Source organism: Rattus norvegicus, chromosome 7 (assembly GCF_021556685.1).
Source record: "Rattus norvegicus strain SHRSP/BbbUtx chromosome 7, alternate assembly SHRSP_T2T, whole genome shotgun sequence".
Classification (NCBI taxonomy): domain Eukaryota; kingdom Metazoa; phylum Chordata; class Mammalia; order Rodentia; family Muridae; genus Rattus; species Rattus norvegicus.
Window position 1 is genome coordinate 119,152,628 of NC_141540.1, and position 22,261 is coordinate 119,174,888.

The 22,261-nt window shown below is 50.4% G+C and overlaps 1 protein-coding gene across 2 annotated transcripts in view; it reads right to left on the minus strand.

Moving 5' to 3' along the window:
- The window catches only part of Cacng2 (calcium voltage-gated channel auxiliary subunit gamma 2), a 127,562-nt gene that overhangs the window by 12,715 nt on the left and 92,586 nt on the right, over positions 1–22,261 (minus strand). For both annotated transcript variants that reach the window (XM_087559290.1, NM_053351.2), the window contains 1 exon segment: positions 7,697–7,780. In XM_087559290.1, the coding sequence (XP_087415416.1) occupies positions 7,697–7,780 (84 nt within the window).

Here is a 22,261-nt window from a genome sequence, read left to right on the forward strand (position 1 = left end):
CTCAGTCTCCTGGAGTCAGAGATGCCAGATGCTGTGGTTGCTCTTGGCCAGAGGTGGCCCCTCCCCCCGCTGGGTGGGAGAATGTCTACAATGTCTATAGCTCCCTGCTTCGTCGTCGTCGTCTCTGTTCAAAGGCTACTTTTTCCCAACCGGTAAGGGACGCTCTCTCATCAGCTCCGCTCCCATCCCAGCGTCCTCTTTGTCTTCTACCCCACAGTCATCACACACAACGCCACACTAAGCAACCACAATGGCTAATGTCTTCTGAGTGCTTCCTGTGCTCCGGGCTGCTCAGAAGCAATGTCCTAAGCCAGCTTCCTTCACTCTCGTCCCAACCTCCGGAGGTAGCATTGAAAACGAAGCCAGGGAGGCAGCCTAGAGCAGGCTGCTGGAGTTGAAACCTCTGCATTGAAACCCATGCGGCTCTTCTGGTCTCCTGCCTCTTGGTGGCCTATGACAGTGTATTCATCCCCAGGTACCCCTCATGGCTGCCTGGTGCTTACTTTTTGCTTCCTGGCAGAGGTTCTTCCTTAATGGTTGTATGGCTGCTTTTGAGGAGGGGCTGTTGCTTTAGTCTCTGGTGAGGGGCTCTATCCCTCAGCCATGACTCTGTATGCTGAGGGGAGGTGGTAGGTGGCTATGTCTGGAGTCCCCAGTTCCTTTTCTGTCTGTCCTTTGTGGCTGTGTGTGTAATGAGCATGCTGAACCTGGTACCCAGCTCTCCTGTGTATGTGAGTTGTGTGTGTGTGTGTGTGTGTGTGTGTGTGTGTGCGCGCACACACACACTTGCATGCGTAAGATTAGTCCCCCCCCCCCAAGTTCTAGTGCCAGGCTCTAAATGTTGAGTAGGAGACCTGAGCCCATCCTTTTGTCTTGAACTATGAAAGTCTATATAATGTAGATATGGGCGTCTGGCATACAGTATGTTTTTACTGTGTGATTTTGGGATTGAACCAATTGCCCTGATTCTTTTCCCCTCACTCTGAGCCACCTGAGGAAATCTAAGAAACACAAATTTCCATCCTTTGGCCATAGCAGGGATACCCCTAGCCCCCAAAGACCTGCTTCTGACACAGAAAGGGACATGTGTAGACACATACATATGAGCATACATGCACACACACACTCAGGTACCAGACACAGAACACAGCACAGATGCAGACCCTAGCAGAGACATATGTAGGCGTTTGAAAGATGATGGTGGTCACTAGATATCCCCTCCTTTTCCTCACTCAGACTGAGGAAGAGGCAGAGGCCACCATGACAGGTACATCCTTTGGTCTACAGTGCTCGGTGGGACAAACAGTGCGACCACCACTCAACCCTCGTGGGGGCAGTGGTAGGTGAGGCCAGGAGGCCCACAGCATCACACCTAGCAAAGGGGATAGGAAGCAGGAGGAGGGTGAGGGGATCCAAAGCTACTCTCACGTTACTAGGACTCTGACTGTGGTCAGGGAAGAAGACCATGCATGCATCCATCCATTTGTCCCCTCAGGGAGACCCTTCCTTGTACCAGGCCCTCAGGAAAGCTTGTGAGCAGGCATACCCTGTTTCCTTCACTGACTGGAAGCTGAGCTCTAGACTCCTGTCTAGTCACAGCCTCCTAGAACTCTCTGTACTGCCCTTCTGTCCCATGTCACCCCGGGTGAACAGGGAGGGCAGAGGTGGCACACTGGCCCCTTTGGCTTTGCTACTCTGCTTTGTCCTTCGCTCAAACTCCCCAGTGAGTGCTGTGAGGCCCTCCTTGACTCTGGCAGTAGGGATCCCCCTTCTTTCCAGCTTGACTTTCTCTGTATCACAGCACAGCAGTCTAACATGCTTTAGGATGATTTTGCTAATTTCGTTGATTGCAAATCTCAAGCGCCTGAGGCCAGGCCTCTGCCACCGTCAGCTTCCATGTTCTCAGCACCTGGAGGGTGGCCTGGTGTAAGGGAAAGAGGCTGCTCCTCCAGGAGGACTGGAAGACTGAGTTGTTCACACTTGAAAGGGAAGGAGGATACACTTGTCTCTAGGGTGGCAGCTTCATTGGAAACTTCAGGGCCCCAGGAAGCACAGGTTTGGCAGGGTTCAGCTCCCCCTAGCCTCTCTGTGTGGTCTTGGATTGGGAAGAGCCTAAAGGCCAGTGACAAAAGGAACAGACATAGCCACACCCCATCCCTACCTCTGCTCACATCTCTGCTTTTCTTGGAGCAAGTTCAAAAGAACATGGAGAAAAGAGCTCAGTTCCTTAGCACTTTCCTCTGGACATAGGGCGGAACTGCTGAGGATGGGGTTGGAGGTTGAGGGGGACATTATATGGGTGGGGACTGCTTTGCTGGCTCTGCCCCTTTCCTTGCACCTCTATCACTTTAGTTAAACTTGAACAGCCGGGGCACGGAACTTGGCATCTGTTGGAGGCAAAGGGGGTCACCCCTCCCTGAATGCCAGCTTCTCTGAGTGGCCTTCCCAGGTCATACTGTAGGAATATAGCCATCGCCCCCACCCTCTGGCTCCAGCTCTGGGCTCTGTAGTCTCGTGGGTGTGGGAAGTTGGGGTTGGCACAGATCTGATCTTACCCTGAGTGGAGCAGGGTCAGGTGGTGTCATGGTTAGTGTTAATTGTCAACTTGAAAGAGATCAGCCTCTGGGTGTGCCTGTCTGGTCACCCTGATTTTATTGAGGTGTGAAGAGCTGCCCAATGTGGGTGGCGCCATTCCCTGGCTTGGATCCTGGAGAAAAGGAGCTGAGAGGCAGCATGCGTTTACCCATCTTTGTTTTCTGGATGTGGATGTGATGGAACCAGCTGCTTTAACCTCCCCTTGCCTTGATTCTCCTGCCATGACGGGCTGTATTCTTGAACTGTGAGCCAGCATAAATCCTTTCTCCTTGACGTACTCTCGTTAGGATATTTTATCATATCAACAGGGAAAGTAAGTCAGGCTGGCTTGTGATTCTGTAACCACTGGGGCACATACTACCTTCCTGAAGCCCACCCTGCATGACTACTGTCCTTTCAAATCCAGAGGTCCCAAGGCAGAGCTGCCTGGAAGGGGCAGGCTCGGGTATCTCCTCAGCTGAGTCTTTTCTACTGCCCTGAATATCTTCCCTCTCTGCCTTGCACCCTGTCCTGTTCAGAGTTCTCTGCTTGGGACTCAATGCTGAGCCTTTTACCAGCTGTCCTGCCTTTAGCCCACCCAGTCTCTGGCTGCCCCAACTCTGTTGGGTTCATCTCGCTTTACCTCTCTCTGGCCTGCACTGTCTGCCCCTTAAAGCCAGAACTGGCCACCGAGCCTCCATTGCTCCCTTTAGTCTCCTGCCTCTGATGCCTAGCTGCCCTTTCCAGATCAGGCTCCAGCTCACTCAGAAGGACACCTGACTCTCTCCGCAGACCCACCAGGCTGGGGACCCTTCTCCTCTCTTGATTGCAGGCTGGAATCCAGCTAGGCTGGTCTTGTTTGTGTTGCCCAAAGATAGGGTACTGTTCTTGTTTCAAAGCCTTTGCTTGGTGGTTCCCTCTGCTAGGTCATCCATTCCTAAGAACTCTTCTTACTGTCTCCCCTGACCTCATCCAGAAAGGCTGTCTTGGTCCCTGGTCTAAGTGACAGCCCTTCCTCTGCCCTTCCCCATTCCATTCTCTGAGGCCATATCAGGCAGGAATATGGTCTCTTGCTCATTGCTTCTTGCCTCCATTAGGACACAGGTTTTCCAAAGCGCCTAACTGTCTCTGGTTCATCCTGAGATCCCTAGTATCGACAATAGAACCTAGCGAAGCCAAGCATGGAGTAAGTACTTAGTGTGTCTCGGTGAATAAATGAAAGATCTTTTTAGAACCAAAGTTTACACTCTGGTAACACTGTAGGAAATGCTTTTGTGAACGCCCCTATGGGAAGTGTGCCGGGGGAGCAGGCTTCCTCAGCACCCCAGGCTGCCTTCTACTTCTGTAGCAACATAAGGTCCTGACGTGATTTGCACATGCTTGACCCCTGGGAAGTGGCACTCTTCGCACCTTGTTGGAATAGGTGTGTGTCACTGTGGGGGTGGGCTTTGAGGCTCCTGTGTCCAGGCTCCATGCAGTGGGGGAATGAGAGCCTCCTTCTGTCTGCCTTTGGATAAAGATATAGACTGTCAGCTCTTCCAGCACCATGTCTGTCTGCAAGCTGCCATGCTTCCGGTCTGGATGATATTGGACTGACTCTCTGAAACTGTATGCCAGTCCCCAACTAAGTGTTGTCCTTTATAAGAGTTGCCTTGGTCATGGCATCTCTTCACCATGAAACCCTAAGACAGGTCCCTAATCTTTCCCTCAGGAAAATTCTGTCCCTTTTCCAACCTCTCAAGTACCAGGTGAGCTAAGGTTGTGGGTTTGACTGACCTGGGCTCTGGGCTGAGCCTGCCTCCAGGTGAAACCTACCCATCTTGCTGGCCCTCAGCAACTCTAAGGCTTTGCTGCTTGCTTTGTCCCTTGTAATATGTCACCACGACTTACTCCACACTCATTTTCCTATCCAGTCACTTCCTTGGTCTGTCAGTGCAGCACATTACCAAACCCTGTCTCCCCATCAGGCCCTGTGCTGGATGCTGAGGTGAAGAAATGCATGGGTAAGAGACTAAGGGACTTACATCTTGACAGGATGCTGGATGGGCCATTGAAGTGTGTGGTGATAAGGTACAAGATGGAGACACAGTTAGGGGGTGAGAGGGACCTGTGAGGGGCTTTTGAGCCAGAAAGAATGTTTGAGGCCAGGGATTGTTCTAGAGAAATTAGCCCTGCCTCCCAGCTCCCCTGGCTGCAGAGACTGACAGGAGCGGTGGCTTCGACCTTCCCAGAGCTGTGCTGTCTAGCTCAGACTACCATGTTCTATAGCTCAGGGCCAGCACCCTCACCCTGTCCTAGGCTGCTGCAAGTTTTTGTGAATGGATTTCCATGGGAAATAAGACTAAAAATCCTGCATCTATTTTCCCTTAACAAGTGACGTCTAACAAAAACCAGGTATAGCGGCTCACTCCTGTTATCCCAGCACTCGGGAGGCAGAGGCAGGTGGATCTCTGTAAGTTTGAGGCCAGCCTGGTTTACAGAGTGAGTTCCAGGACAGTCAGGGCTACACAGAAAAACCATGTCTTCAAAACAAAACAAACACAAACAAACAAACAAACAAACAAACAAAGAGAATTGGAATTTTAAGGTTGTGTTGGTGTGAATAAGCTTGGCCCATGGGAAGGGCACTGTTAGCAGGTACTAATAAAGGTGTGGCTTTATGGAGGATGTGTGCCCTTGTCAGGGGAAGTGTGCCACTGTGGGGATGGGCTTTGAGGTCTCTGCACTCAGAGCCTCCTCCTGGCTGTCTTTGGAACAGAATGTAGAAGTCTCAGCTCCCCCAGCACCGTGGTCTGCCTGGATGCTGCCATGCTCACTGTCAGGATAAACGGACTGAACCTCTGAAACTGCACGCCAGCCCCAGCTAAATGTTTGCCTTTGTAAGAGTTGCCATGGTCATGGTGTCTCTTCACAGCGATGACACCTTCACTAAAACAGAAGTTGGTTGAGTCTATAGTAAGTGGAAGGCCGGTCTGGGCTACACGAGAAAAGAAAAGGGGTATTTGTTCAATGGCTTCCCCCGTCTGTGGCTGGGATGGAGCCAGTGTGGTTTAAACAGCTGAAAATGTTTCCTGTCCTATCCTTTGCAGAAAACATCTGCTCATTTGTTATCCACACTCTAGAACCCCTGCATTGTTCAGTGAACTCAGGTCAGGTTTGGGTCCCATAGGAAACCAAAGCCCACCCTCCATGCAGGGGTGAGGTGAGCCGGTACCCCAGACACTTCTCTCTTTAATTCTAAGGAAATGGAGACTCAACACATCAGAGCGTGCTCCAGAGAAATCCTGTATTTCATGAGAGACATTTATTGGGGAACTATTATTTTATTGAGGAACTATTATATTCCGAGTCCTGTACTGAATGAGACAGGCTGTCTCCAGGTGCTTCCTGTCTGGCTGATGAAGTGTAATGCCCTCGCTGTGATTGGCCACATCAGACCTGGGGCCCAGGTGTGTGTATCCTAGGGTGGGGCTCAGCTTTGACCTCCGACTTCGATATTCAGGTCTTGTTTCTATCATACCTGACCAGCCGTCTCTGAGACACATTCCCCTCCCTTGCCGCAATGCTTGCTCTCACTGGCACCAGGGACTGTCTCACAGGTCCATCTTGGCCTCCCCACAACTCGGAACAGGCTGTGTATACAGCAGGCGCCCAATCCATGTTTACTGCATTGGTTGACTCCAGATACAGTAACAGTTAATGACTGATACCCAGATAGCCCCGTGGGAATTCTACTTAAGCACAAAATCTTGAGGGAATTCAGAAAAGGCAATGATAACTCTCTTATGATATTCTCCCTTCCTCCCCAAGACTCCCTTCAAATACCTGGGTTTGGTGGCACAGGCCTTTAATCCCAGCACTTAGGAGGCAGAGGCAGACAGATCTCTGAGTGCAAGGCCAGCCTGGTCTCCAGAGTCAGTTCTAGGACAGCCAGAGTGACACAGAGAAATGATGTTTTAGAAAACCAATAAATAACTGGAAGTGATGGCGCACACCTTTAATCCCATCACTTGGGAGGCAGAAGCAGGTGGATCTCTGTGACATTGAGGCTAACCTGGTCTACAGAGGGAGTTCCAGGACAGCCTCAGCAGTTGTACAGAGAAACCCTGTCTCAAAACAAAGCAAAGCAAAACAAAACAAAACAAAACCAACAACAGAAAATTCAAACCAATAAATAAGTAAATAAACAAGTAATCTATAAAGTGTGTCCTGCTCTCTTTCTGCCCCTTTCTGGCTGCCCCTCCAATTCCACTTTCCGCAGACTTTGCAGGGAAACTGATCCCAAGCTGACCTGCAAGCTGCCACCTCTGATATGAGTAGTTATTATTGAAAGAGACGGGAGCAATTCAGGTAAGAAAGTGCCTCCCAGGGTCAGGGGCGATGCTAACTGGGATGCTGTTGGTGAGGGGAAGAGGAGAGACAGCCAGGAACAGAGGTGGGGGCAGCAGTTCCTGGGACTCTGTAAACAAACCCCCCTCCCCGAAGCCCAGCCGCCCGAGAGCCTTTAGCACGGCTGCCCCAGGCCTCAAGGACCCTCAGCTCCTCTCTGGGAAATCCGATAACTGCTAACAAGGTCTGTGTTGGTTTCTGGGGATGCTTGAGAAATTTCCTTGGGGCTTCAAAAATGCTTTCTCTTGATAATATGTCTCAGGGGGACTCAAAGATCACAGCAGTTACACCAGGATTTAACTTTGATTGGACTTTCGGGGGGAAGGAAAAATTCTCTTCCCCCTCTTTCCGTCTCTCTAGTACAAGTGTTGCCTGCGGGTTTCATTATTATTTGAGCGATATTTCCTGAGTTCCTATTCTGTGCCATGCCCTGTGTTGCCTTTCTCTGCAGAACTGGGGGATGTTACCCAGCAGACAAGGAGGACCCCCTCCCCTCAGTGTGTTGAAGGGCTGTGTCTGGAAACCCCTGAGAAAGTAGGGTGGCTTCCTGGAGGAGGTGAGGTTTCAGGAGAGACTCAGGGCACCAGTAGGAGTTGGCCAGTTAAGAAGGAGCAGCAGTTTCCTACCCTCTGCTGTAACCGGGGTACTGAATAGGCCTGACCTTTGACCCTCAGAAGGAAGAAAGCGAGGGACCCTTCAGCCAAGGGAGATTAAAACACCGTGGGTGACTCACTGAGGAAATACTCTGCGGTGTCAGCCTCGTAGTCCGCGTCTTCGGGAAAGTGGTCGATTTGCTTGCACAGACCTTTGAAGTTCCCTGCAAGATAACGCAGAAGGAGCCGGTTGAGTGCTGGGGTGCCTGGCTCAGGACCCACCTGCCCTTTCTGGATGTTGTGACTTCCCTGAGATCTTCCCAGGCAAGTTCGCCCTGGATCACGGCACACGCTATAGTCTTGAGCGCAGAGCTGAGGCTCAGGACCCACCCCTGCTTTCCTCCTCCCTCACCACCTTCTGAGGAGCCCAGGTTTGAAGCTGGGTTGGGGACTATGCTGAGAGGGATGGGGGATGGGCTCAGCAGGCCATCAGGGGGGTAGGAAGTTGCAGCTTGGCAGGGCATCACCCAGTTCTTTGCATGCCACAGATTCTTTTTTTTTAAAATCTATTTATTTATTGTTATGTATTCACCATGCAGCTTTCTGCCTGCATGTGCACCTACAGGCCAGAAGAGGGCATCAGACCCCATTACAGATGGTTGTGAGCCACCATGTGGTTGCTGGGAATTGAACTCAGGACCTCTGGAAGACCAGACAGTGCTCTTAACCACTGAGCCATGTCTCCAGCCCCACAGATTCCTTCCCAAGAAGGCAGACCCCAGACAGACACGACAGTCCCTTAGAAGAGGATGTACCCTCTGCACTGGTAGGGAATTCACCTCCCAGACACACTCCCCCAGCAGTTCTGAGCTGGGGGCTGGTCACCTCTCATGTTCTTTTTTGGACCCTAGGCTTCTTGTGTAGCCCAGGCTGGCCTCATATTCATCATGATCCTCTATGAACCTTCCAAGCACAGGGTCACAGGCCTGAGCCACCATGCCAGGTTTTTAGTTTGTAAACTACAGGCTCACCATAGCAATGAGGTGCCACTGTGACAAGTGCTATCAGCCCATTTCGCAGATGGAGGAACTGAATCTCAAGCACCTCTGGACTAGGAACAGATTAGCAGGCTGGAACAGAGCGTAACAAGGCCTTTGTCTCTAGACTTTCGCTTGTTGAGAACTGGTCCTGGGCAAGTGCCAGGACAGGGCTGAGGTAGCCTGTCAGCAGTGTTCACACAGAGAGGGAAGGAGCCATGGGGGAAGGGACCTGCAGACACACTGACGGCTCAGATTCAGTTTGCTGGCATCAGTGTCAGCTTTGGCTCCAGTCTGCTCTGTGCATTACCCAGCACTGTCCCTAGCAGCAGTGGAGGCAAGTTCCAGTCCAGTTCCAGTCAGCTCCAGTTCCAGCAGGAAGGATGGCCCAGACTGCCTTGTTCAGCTCAGTTCTCCTCACTTGACTCAGTTTCTCTGCTGGAGCATGTGTATGTGCACAAGGGCGCGCGCGCGCGCACACACACACACACACACACACATGCACACACAAGTACACATGCAAGTTCTGAACAGTTGGTGGAATATTTATTTCGATGGCTGATGGGGGAGCCACAAGCTGATCAGCCACTGTATTTTCCTAGGACAGTTGCTGGAATCATCTGATAAATACAGTCCCCAGTAACTTGACAATTTAAAAAACTTAAATTTATTCTCTAAATTTATTTACTTTTAAGACAAGGCCTCACTCTGTGTAGCCCAGGCTGGCTTGGAAGTCACTATTTAGTCCAGGCTGGCTTTTAACTCATGACAATTCTCCTGCCTCTGTCTCTCTGATGCTGAGCTAGCAGATATGAGCCACCATGCCCAACTTAGCAAATTGTTTGCTTATAAAGTCTGAAGTTCACACACACATATACACATGCATACCCACACATGTACACACATGCACACACGTACACACACATACACACAGACATATATATATACATGCACACACATGCAAATATGCATATGCACAATGTACACACATGCACACATATGCATACAGGCATATACATACACGTCCATGCACACACACATGCAAATGCATATACACAATACACATGCATATATGCACACTCATATACTTAGACATGCACATACACATGTGCACACATATGTACAGACATGTATGTATATGTATACACATACATAACTGTGCACACATATACACATACATGTGCACACATACACACATATACACATATGCACACATATGAAGAACACACTACTTTTCTGGCTACTTAATCTAGATTCATAAGGCCAAAATTGATCCATAACCATAATACAGAACTATAGAAATGATTCCTGAAAGTATATTCTCTGGATCATTAATTTCTCTAAGGATTTTGGTCTTCCTTTCTTCATGCTTGCTCTGTTCTTTCTCTCCACCCTCCTGCATTTAAGGGTGCGAACGAGAGGCTCGTACGCCCCTAATACCTTATTCCCAGTATCCAGGCTTGTGCCTCCTCTCACTGCTCCACTAGGGAGGGCCTTGCAACTGCTGCTGAACTTCTCCCTCCTATTCAGTTCCAAACCCCAGCCCTTCTGAAGCACTCTTCAAAGCACTTTCATTTTCTTTTCATTTGATCTGACAAATATTTCATCAGTACAACTCTGTGACAGGCGACTGTTGAGGAATGCACTGAAGCCTCAGAGAGCTCCTGAGACCAAGGTCCTAAGAGCATGGGAACAGAAGAGTCCGGAGCCCAGGGCTGGAGGTGGGGCCTCCCAGTGTCCCACACAAGGGACCAACACTTCCTCCTGGGTCTTATCCATGCATACTTCCTGCTGGATGCTTCTTCCTGTGTTTCACCCCTGCCTGACTTGGTGGCTCCTAGCATAGGGTCAGGCATGAGAGACCTGTTCAGAGGACGAGAGTGGAGTCTGAGAGGTGTGAAGAACCTGCCCTTTCTTCCAGGCCCATGTCTGGGTGAATCCTACCCATGTCCTGATAGCTGTTACAGAGAGCCGTAAGCTCAGTCCTGTGCTCACTCTCATTCCTTTGAGCCTGGGCCTTTAGAAGCAGCAGCGAGAACAGTGAAAGTCTCTCCTTGGCTCTCTTTTCCCCAGGAAAGCATGGTCACCATTCTGACTGGCCCTCACTGCCCATGTTGGTGCCTCGCCCCCGTCTACAAACTCAGAGTACCAGGCAAGCCCGTGCACGACACCCTAGTAACCCACGTTTGCATTTTGTGTCTTCTCCTTTCCAAGGTTTGAAAATGCAAGTGAGGTCATACCTCTCCGACTTGTGTACCTTCCCAGACTCACAAGGAAAATCACGCTTCTCTCTGGCCTCACCTCCCACCTACCTTCCCCTTCTTGGTGCATCTCTGTCTCCTCACCTGCAGTGTTTCCTTCGATACACTTGCTTGTCTTGCTGCCTGAGCCCTCACCGAACCTTTCTAACCTCTTCCTGCATTGTGCTAGCAGTGGCTCTCAACCTGTGGTTCGGAATATCCTGCCTATCAGATATTTACATTATGATTCATAACAGTAGCAAAATGACAGGTCTGAAGCAGCCAGGAAATAACTTTATGGTTGGGGGGTCACCACAGCATGAGGAACTATATAAAAGGGTCACAGCATTAGGAAGGCTGAGAGCCACTGTGCCACAGGCTCTGCCTCTGGCACTGCTCTGTGTGTGTGTGTGTGTGTGTGTGTGTGTGTGCGCGTGCGCGCCTGTGTCTGTGTATTTGTATATGTGCATGTTAAAGCTTGTATGGGTTAGCTGGAAATGCTTCAGGAGTAAGAGAAGAGATGTGGGAGCACTTGAATAGGGCAAGGCCCAGGACACAAATGTAAGGTGTGTGTGTGTGTGTGTGTGTGTGTGTGTGTGTGTGTGTATGTGTGTGTATGTGTGTGTATGTGTGTGTGTATGTGTGTGTGTATCGTGATGATACACTGGGACAGAAGGTAGCACTGATGATGTCTGCGTTCCCCTCTTTTGGTTGCATCTAATTTCCCAATGTGGTGGAAAGCAGGATCCACTGGAGAGGAGGAGGGAAGAGCCTTGGTGATTTGGGGAAGGATTCTTTTGTCTAGGAGCTGGGAGAGGTATGGATTAGGCTGCCAGGTATGTGTGAGACCTGGCCTATCACCACCGGCTTGAAGCTTGCTTTTGAGGTTCTTTGATGTTCTCTGGCACCGTACAGGGTTCAGGTAGGACACAGCTGGGGGTGCTGCTTTGACTAGGGATGTTTTCTATAAACATATTTATTCCCCCCCCCGTGTGTGTGTGTGTGTGTGTGTGTGTGTGTGTGTGTGTGTGTAGATGAAGCTGAGGTCCTGAGAGTACTGGGCAGCCGAAGCCTTGGGTAGATGGGAGTTGGGTAAAGTACTTTTTAGGGTGAGGTGAGGGGACATGGTAGTCAGAATGGGATGCGACAGGCAGTGTGGAGGGCTGGGGTGACAGTCATCATGCCAAGGCCAAGATGTCTCGGGGGAGGAGGGGATGCCATTGAAAGTACGTGGTAACAGGAGAGACTGTACAAATGAGTCCTCAAGACAAGACAAATGCGTCCCTTTCAGTCTCCCCACACGCCGAGTGTGTGAGGAAACTGCCTACCCAGTGAAAGTCAAAGCACAGATGATACATCAAATTATGCTAATGGGCCCCAAATCATCGGGTGGTTTTTAGAAATTATTGGTGTGATCTTTGGTTGATGAGGCTTCCGCGGACTCAATGATGGCCCTGTCTGGCCGCGCTTTGACACAGGGAGCCTCAGCAGATGCGTCCCAGCCTCCTGGTTGGAAGAAGAGTGCTTGGCCACAGTCAGTGTGGTTTCCTTCCTTATCTGTGGCTCTGTGGAACTGGCCCCTGGGAGCCCCAGCCCCAGGAGACCTGGCCTCCGAATGGATGATGGTACCAGAGCCAAGGGGAGCGTGTGTGTGTGTGTGTGTGTGTGTGTGTGTGTAGGACAGCTTAGAAGAAACATCCTCACCAGTGGTAGAGAACAAAGCCAGGAGCTATGCACCATGCCCATTACCTCCTGGGGCCACAGGGACTGGAGGGGCTTCAGAGCCTGCAGAGCTGGGCTTATGAATAGAGTGCAGCCCTTGGCCTGTCTTTGGGAGGAGAGGGTGGAAAGATGGCGTCATCCAGCCCTTCCTCCCCTCTGTCTGTCCTATCCTGGAGGCCCCTCTACCAGCCTGCCTCCTTCAGTTATTGGGAGTGACTAGAGCAGAAGCACAGCAGGATTTCAATCAGCCACTGGGCAAGCAAACACCTTTACACACCAGGTTGAGGATCTCGGAAGTGAGGTGGCCAGGACCCATCCCTGGAGGAAACATCCAATGGTCTTAGAATCTCTCAGAACAATTCCAAGATTCCTCCAGGAGCAGGAGAAGCAGGCTAGAGCTACATTCTTAAGAGGGTGAGGGAGGGAAGGAAGCTGGAGAGAGGAGGGGAGTCTCAGAGGCTGAGGAGTTAGGGAGGAGGCTGAGGCACAGCCTGCAGTAGAACTGTAGCCTTAGGGACACAAGGAAAAGGATGAGAGTCTGGGGAGTTTTGTCCTTACTGGGACACCATTCCAGAGGGCACTAGGGCAAGGGCTTCGGCAGCTGGGGAATTGGGCTAGGTCAGCTTAGGGATGCTAGAGACAGGCAAGTGAGGAGTGAGCAGGCACATGGAGGTTTAGACAATGGTGTGCCTGGTGGTTCTGAGCCAGATGATGAGGCTGTGAGGGCAAGGAAGGGAACCTGGCATGTCTGGGAGTCTTAGCTTCTGATTCAGTGCTGGCACAAAGGCTCACTAGGAGTGGGTACTAGAAACACTCCGTCTACATGGATGTCTCTCACATAGGACACTAAAATGGACACACATCATGATGGGGAACGGGAAGTGATGTGACCTGGTTTTCCTGAGGCTAGCCTCTGGCCCACCACATCTCCTCCTCTTTGATAGTCATCAAGCTCATGGGTGGAACGGCCCCCAGATGGACCAGGTACTCAAGGAACCTGTTGTCTTAACCCACCTTTGACATTCCTTTAAGTTGGCTTCATCCTGGGGCAGTCATGGTGGAGACTTAAGGCTGGCCTACTACTTGGTGCTGGGATGGCTTCGCCTGATCTCTGTCGGCTCCCAGAGCACAGACAAGAAAGTCCCAAGCAGAAAATATAGAGTGTAGAGGGTAGTGCCTCATGTATTTTGTTAGAGGGGTATGCAAGGCCTGTTGGGAGCATAACCCTTCTGCTAACATTTATGTAGCACCAACTGTATACTATACTCTTTGTAACTTGCTGAGGGAAAAAGAAATGTAGTTTGTTCTCAAGGACTTGGTGTGAGACAGAAAACTTGTGGTGGAAGAGCAGCCACTGCTGGGATATTGTAGGGAGAGGGGCGGTGTGTGTGTGTGTGTGTGTGTGTGTGTGTGTGTGAACTGGAAAAGAGCCCGAAGGCAGTGGTATGTCACAATCCACTTGCTCAGGCTCAAGGGGCCACTTGGTAGTTCGCACTCTGCCTAGGTCTCAAGAGTTTAGTGCCCATTCTGATGAAGGGGTTTACAACAAGAATCTCCAAATGCTACAGTCTTGTCCCCTCTCAGAGCTATCCCTGCCGCCCCAGAGCCTGCAGTTAAGCCTTTTGCAAACACCGGACAAACGAGGGGGAGGGGTGAAAAGCTGTACGGAGATGGGTGACCGGAGATGGGTGACCGTGAGGACTGGCAGAGAGTAATGAGGGCAGGCGGTGGCTGGACAAGGGACAGAGGCCAGTCCCTACCCAGACCAGTGTGACCCAGGGAGGAGATGCCTCACTCCGTCTGTCCCCACACCCACAGCTCTGCACTCTGAGGAAGGGGTGGGGAGGGGCTCCCACTCGCAGCACTCCCAAGGGGCTCAGCAGCCAGCAATCTCCATAGGGGGAGCCTCCCTGACCCCAAAGCCCACACTTTCATGCCAAGTGGAGGCTGGAGCCTGGGGCTGCCAGGAACTTCGTGGGTCCCCTGGAATTCAGGCTTGCTGGTATTAAGTGGTTTAAATGGCGGTTTTAGCAGCTCCATAAAAACACCATCGGCTGCCTCTTTTTCTGGAGGTACAATGAGCTTCCGGTAAACCTGGTCATTAGGGGCGGCGGGCTGTGGTTTATTTTCACACATGCATGAGTTGTCTGAAAAAGCAGAGCGGGGAGGGGCGGGAAGCCCAGAAGGAGCCAGGGGGAGGCTGTCCAAGTAATTTTTTAAGTGAAGTAAATGAAGGGTTTGGTGGGAGCTGCTCGCTCTCTGTTTTCAACCTCTTCTGCTCCTGGCTTTTTGGTTTCTGCTTTTTGGTTTTTTTTTCTTCTGACAGGGCCCTCTCTGGAAATAGGATTTTGGGAGACCACAGGAGATGGTGGCCATGCATGACTGGTACTTCTTTAGCTCTCAGTATAGCCTGGGTACCAGCTGCTGTGGGATGATTTCTTTATCTCATGTGGTAGTATGTGAATTTGCTCATTCATTCATCCATCCATCCATCCATCCATTCATTCATTCATCCATCCATCCATCCATCCATTCATTCATTCATCCATTCATTTATTCATTCATTCATCCATCCATTCATTCATTCATTCATTCACCCATTCACTCAGTGGGTAGTTCACAATTCTAGCGGCCGCCAAAAGCTGGGCACTTGCTGGGTAGGGTCCTCGTTTGCTGTTTTCTGTCTGTTTGGGATGTCCTGCTCTCTGCAGCTCTCTGCACCGACTGCATCACTGGCTCACACACTGTCCTGCTGCATCTGCTCCTGATTTTTATCGCCAAAAAGAACATCTTCAGTTCTTTTCACGGGATGTGTGTGAGGAGGTTGGAGCCCTGGACTCAGAATGATCTGAAACCTGGCTCTGTCAGTGATCAACTATGTGGATTTGAGCAGGTTATGTGACCACTCTCTGTCTCAGTTTCCTTTGTGTAAGGAAGGGGCATTAATCCTTGTGGAGATCTTGGGATCATCCCTTAGGACTTCTTGAAATAACAGAAGTGAGGCTCCCTAGTTCCCAAGCACCCAGTAAATGCTGCAGCCTCTCTTCCTCCTCCGTTTTTCTCTTTTTTTCTCTCTCTCTTCTTCATTCTTTTCTCCTTATCTTTCTTGAGACACAGTCAATATGTAGCCCAGGCTAGCCCTGAACTCACAAAACTCCTTCCTTGGTCTTCTGAGTGCTGACATGATAGGCGCGTGTCTCCACGTCTGGGTCTATGCCTTCTTTGAATGACACTTTTTATTGTCGTTAGCTCAAAAGACCATTTTCCTCTCTGTGTTCCTGTGCAGTTCTCAGTGGGCTTAGGAATTTCCCAGGGTCATCTAAGATGGACAGGGAGGGGCCAGAGCACTGTGTTACTCGTAAGTCCTCAAGTGGCACCCACACTGCAGGGATCCCGGTGGACAGACTTGGTCCTGGGGGACAAGGGAGATTTTGTATATGCTTTGATCCTGTTCTGTCTTCGTATCATTTGAAAACAGTGTCCAACCTGTGATTTCAAGGGCAGACAGTCTCCTGGATTTCTCTGAAGAAACTGTATTTTCTTTGATTCTTACATGCTCATGTGTACATTTCGCTACTGTTGGGTCCATTGAATGCTGCATGTGACTTTTGGCTTTTCTCCTGAAAATGCTGTCTTTGGGACTGCTCTTGTAGAGAACCTGGGTTTAGTTCCCTGCACCCACATGGCTCACAACCATCTTTAACTCCAGTACCAGGGGATCTGACACTTTCTTTCTGACCTCTGAGGGCAACAGGCATCCACCGGGTGCACATGCAGACAAAACATTCATACAAAGTAAATAGAAATAAATAAATATAATTTTTTTCCTCCTGGGAAATCCATGAGTGTGCATATATGTATCTAAGTGGGAAAACAGCACAGGGCTCATTTCTATTCTTCTAAACGAACGAGCATCATGTCAGACACCAGATCCCTGGGGTATGAGGAACTCTGGTACCTCCATTATTAAAAGTATATTCAGCAGAACTGAAATATATGTGCGTGTCACACCCAGCAATTCCTTCAGAAGCGAGGTTTGAGGAAACCCCTGTGTGAAGGGACAGGGACAGGGACAGGGAGACTCAAGGTAGAGCATCTCTAACAGCCCTGCTTGTTGCTGAAGCAAACCAGGAAGCAAACCACCTTTTCTATCACCTTGTAGTTCAGAAAGAGGATGCTAGGCAGCAGTGAGAGTGGATGGACTCTGAGTGTCAAACCCATGAAGCAGACAAGCTCCACAAACAGCAGAGTTGACACCCGCAAACCAGGCTGCGCTTACGACCCACACACCGGTGCCTGTACCTGCACCATTCACAATAACCAAGCTGTGGATTCAGCCCAGATGTCCGTCAGTGGATGACGAGCAAGTGTGGTACGAAAGGTACAATGCGATGCACGTGGTACACACAGCGGACTCTTTTTTTTTTCTTTTTTCTTTTTTTTTCAGAGCTGGGGACCGAACCCAGGGCCTTGCGCTTGCTAGGCAAGCGCTCTACCACTGAGCTAAATCCCCAACCCGACACAGCGGACTCTTATTCGAGCATAAAAAAGAGGAGGAAACGATGTGGCTTTCAGGGAGATAGATGGCCCTGGAGGTCGTCAGGTTGACTGGAATAAGACAGAGTGACACCACACATCTTATCTCCTGTGTGGACTCTAACTTAAAAAAAAAAAAAGCACGAAAGAGGCGGTCCTGGATGAGAAAAGGGAGGAGACAAGAAAAGAGACTGGAGGTGAGCCCTATCCACAGTGTGTGTGCAAACACCATAATGGGACACCTTGTTTTGGGACCCTTGGTACATACCAGTAACAAACAAACAGACAGAGAAACAAACCAAAACTGAACAATCGCGGGCTCAGTTGGTGACATGCCCGTTGTGCATGCTTGAGAGCCTGATCTTGGATCTCGGGAGGTACGAAAGTCCAGGGGTAGGGGACAGACACAGGCACTGCCCTGGAGTTTGCTAGTTGCTAGTTGAACCAACTAGTGACCTCTGAGCTCAGTGAGAGGACCATCTCAGAGGCTAAGGTGGGAGAATCAGGTGTGTTGGTGCATGCTTTTAATCTCCAGCATGTGAGTTGGAGGCTAGCCTGGTCCACAGAGCCAGTTCCAGCACAGCTTGGGCTACAAGTGAGACTTCATTTCAAAAAAAGAATTCAGCTCCTCCAGCCGAGTAAGATGCCCAAAGGAAAGAAGGCCAAGGGGAAGAAGGTGGCCCCGGCCCCCGCCGTGGTCAAGAAACAAGAGGCCAAAAAGGAGGTCAATCCTTTGTTTGAGAAAAGGCCTAAGAACTTCGGCATTGGGCAGGACATCCAGCCCAAAAGAGATCTCACACGCTTCGTCAAATAGCCCTGCTACATTAGGTTGCAGCGGCAAAAGAGCCATCCTTTATAAGTGGCTCAAAGTACCTCCTGCCATCAACCAGTTCACCCAGGCTCTGGACAGGCAAACAGCGACTCAGCTGCTTAAGCTCACCCACAAGTACAGGCCAGAGATAAAGCAGGAGAAGAAGCAGAAGCTGCTGGCCTGAGCTGAGAAGAAAGCTGCTGGCAAAGGGGACTTCTCAACTAAGAGACCACCTGTCCTCCGAGCAGGGGTCAATACAGTCACCACCTTGGTGGAGAACAAGAAGGCTCAGCTGGTGGTGATTGCTTATGATGTAGACCCCATTGAGCTGGTGGTTTTCCTGCTTGCCCTTTGTCAAAAGATGGGGGTGCCCTACTGCATCATCAAGGGAAAGGCCAGGCTGGGGCGCCTGGTCCACAGGAAGACACGCACCACTGTTGCCTTCACACAGGTGAACTCGGAAGACAAGGGTGTTCTGGCTAAGCTGGTGGAAGCTGTGAGGGCCAATTATAATGACAGATGTGAGGAGATCCGCTGCCACTGGGGAGGCAACGTCCTGGGTCCTAAGTCTGTGGCTCGCATTGCCAAGCTGGAAAAGGCAAAGGCTAAAGAACTCACCACTAAGCTGGGTTAAATGTACACTTAAGTTTTCTGTACATAAATATAATTACAAAATTAAAAAAATTCAAACAACACGAAACTATGGTGGGGAACAGCCAAGAAAGACGCCCAACACTGCCCATGTGCTTGTGTATGTATGGGTACATGCGTGGCAGCACATGGGCAGATTAAAACACACACAAATAGTTTAAAGATTTAAAATCGAATTTATCATAAGATCGCACTACAGGAAGATCTAGAATAGTTGTATTTCCTCAAAAACGACAACGCCTATGACTGATTGATAGACTGTCTAGAAATATAGGTTACCCCTGGATTTCCACAGGTGACTGGTTCCAGGTCCTCCCATGAGTAACCCACTCAGGAGAATGCCATGTCCCTTCTAGTGGTACATCTAGGGAGAGAGGCAGGGGGATAGTATCCACTGAACTCAAGATGTGGCTCTGTGGGGCCGGGTAGGGTTCTCAGCGACTTCGACGTGTCAGTGCTGCTCTGTCTTTTGAGCCATGACTGGCTTGTGGGTCTCATTGTCTTGGTCTCTATCCTTGATGCTGTGGTAGACATGGATGGCTATTTGTCAACACCCGGTTGTCTCCATCTCTCCAAGACTTGCCTTGACACATGGCTTCCCCAATTCTTGTTCCCAGCTTCCCTGGCAGTTAGGGACGGCCGAGTGACTTGATTCTGTCCAATGAGATATAAGCGGAGATAACTTCAGGAAATGTCTTTCAGGGTAAGGATGGGCCTTTGTCAACCCTTCTCTCTGGGCCTGTGAACTACAGTGCTCCCGCTGCCATCTTGGACCCCTTAGGGATGGATGGTGGTGTTATGGTAGGATGAGATAGCTTTTCTGGACCACACTATCATGAGGTGTCCACCCAGCCCTGGAAAACTTGCCTTCAGAACTGTTCAGTGGGAGAGAAATAAGCTCTCTTCTAGTTAAAAGAAACACTTTACAGCCAAACATGATCTTACAGATTATGCAAGAGGCTCCTGGAGAGAGTAGTCAGAGTGTGTGCTGCAGGGTGGGCAGGGGTGGGGCTCGTGTACACAAGGAGAGAGGTCGGCCTGTGGTTTTGCTCTCTGTGATGTGTCACTTGATCAGAGACTGATCTCAGCAAGATCGAGAACTTGGAGGGCTCAGGATTCTGAACTTTGAGATCTCAAAGACAACCTAGGGGTGGAGTTGACTCTGAACTGACCCCAGAGGAGCAGAAATGTGTTCACACCGTGGATAGATGAACCCCAGACAACCTCAGACCCCACTCTGAGGAGGTGAAGGGGATTCGCACAGGGTAGGAGACAGATGAAAACACCCCCTCGAGGCCACTGGCTACATCTGGCATTGTTCCATTCAGTCCAGCGCCTACCACTGGAGGGCAGTGATCACAGTGCCTCAGTCTGTGCTCCAGCTATAACGTGGCACCTCCCTGGGCCTCAGTCTCCTAAACTTTGAGACTGGCAGACCTACCCGATGGGATTGTAAGAACTGCACGGAACCTTACACTGCAAGGGGACCCCACAGAGCCCCTCACCTAGCAGACACTCCACAGCGGTAGGATGGATACCTGGAGTTCTTCTCCTCAACCAGCTCATGGTACGCAGGAGGAGGCTGGCGATCACACTGCTAGGTGCCTAGGGAGTTCTCCAGGCAGCCAAAGGACCCGTGCACCCTGACGTCCTATGAACAGGCTGGCTCAGGTGATTCTGTCAGTCCCAGAGTCCTGAGTAGACCATTCATAGACAAATGCTGTTGTGTATCCGTGGACTGAGATCTCTCGTGGGAGGCTGTGGGTTCAGCAGCCGTGGCCTTGCAAGACAGCTAGAGTCTGCCATCCCCGTCCTTCCTCCCTCTCCCCCATCTTTAACATCTTTCCCACTTTTAAAGCATGAAGCTATATCTCAGAGCACCTCAGTGACAGGTGCTTTGGTCTCTACTAAGGAATCCAAGCCAGAGAGTGGAACACTTCAGATCCCAGAGTTAACAATAGGTTACAGTGCGTCTTAAGACAAATGTGCTACCGACTTGTTGAAACAGCCTCTGTCCTTTTAGAACTAAAAATACTCTTGGACAGGCCATCAATGTTTCAATTCAATACTTCAGCTAGTCCTCAGAAAGAAATAGGTTTTTGAGACAGTGTTTTACTGCAGAACTCAGGCTACCCTTAAACTCACCAGTTTCCTTCCTCAGGCTCATGAGTACTGCGATTCCTGGTGGGTGCTGCCATGCCTGCCATAGTCAGTCTCTCTCTCTCTCTCTCTCTCTCTCTCTCTCTCTCTCTCTCTCTCTCTCTCTCCACTGAGGGAACAGCAGAGGTTGGGTTATTTAGGACCTAATGAGTTATGGAGTATAAACTTTGGTCCGATGAAGGAACCTCTGAGTTAACAAGATCTGAATTGTGACTCAGGATTGTACCCGAAGCTTGAAGACTTGGAACCACAACCTAGATTTCTCCATGGCTAGAGAAGATACTAGAGGCCTTCCCCCGCTTAATCCACCCCACACTTCAGACTACAAACTCTCTTCCATCCATTTCCATTGCTCTGTGTGTTCACTAGAGAGCTAGGCCATGGTCAGACACTCCCCACACCACTGGTCTTTATGGGAGAAACAGCTCATGCACCGAGGACCCACAGCCTGGGATGCCCATCTGACCTCACTCCCTGGTCTTTAGCGGCTTCCTCAGAGATAAAAAAATTCCACTCAGAAAAAAGGCTTATTGGGGCAGAGGCTGTTCTAAAGAGAGGCAAACTACCCAATCCTGTGGGAAAGCTCCTTAAACGTAAGAAGTAACCAACCCAAAGGCTTCAGGAGGTCCTTAAAAATGGCCAGATTCACTGCACCACCTTCCCCAAGCATAGAAGCAACAAGGATTGCTGAGAGACACTCTCAGTCAAGCTGAGCTGTGTGGAGGCAGCAGAGACCAGCCCCGAGGCCTAAGGGGCTCGGACAACTCTCTGACCTGATGAGCTGCCTGCAGGCTGTGCAGTGTGCTCTGGTTTCCACTCTTCACGAACTGTCACCCATGCTGGGGTGGCTTTTAGTGACACAGCTGCCTTTGAGTCATTTCTGTTCCTATAAGTAGCCCCTCGCTCGTATTCTGGTCACCACAATTAAACTCATTGGCTCACCATGCTGGACTCTGGTGGAATTCATACTTTAGTCTGTTGTTGGTATCCTATTTGGGGGAGGTAGGCATCTGCTTCTCCCAGGAATAGTGTCACATAACACTCTCAAACCAAGGACACCCATTTGCTCGCAAGCCTCCAGGGTTTGCATGGCCTCCTGTACAGGGCTTTGCTCAGCAAGGCTAAGGGGTTCCCTTTCCCCAGACCCCATCTCTGTTGCCTTCTTTTCCAGATGAGGGAAGTTCTTGCCTCTTCTCTACCTAAAACATTTGTTTCCTTCCAAAGGACAGAGCCGGGAGCCTCGGGTGGCATGCACAAGCAGATCTGGGACTAGGTGAGGTGCCTAGGGTGGTAAACATCTATTTTGCCCTCTGTCAGCTCCTTTAGCCTGCCTATGTGGCAAGGAGATGTCAGGTCACATGTGGGTAAGTGTTAGGGCATTGAGCTACCCATCACTAGGGGCTTCTAGCAGAAAGTGGCTGCCTACCTCTAAGCGGTGTGGAAGAGAAGGTTTCCACAGTGCCTGGGAATCTGTGTTCCTATCCACCCGTGAGCCTGATTTGAGAAGCCCTTCCCAATCCTCATAGCCTGCAGCTGCGTCTCCCTCCT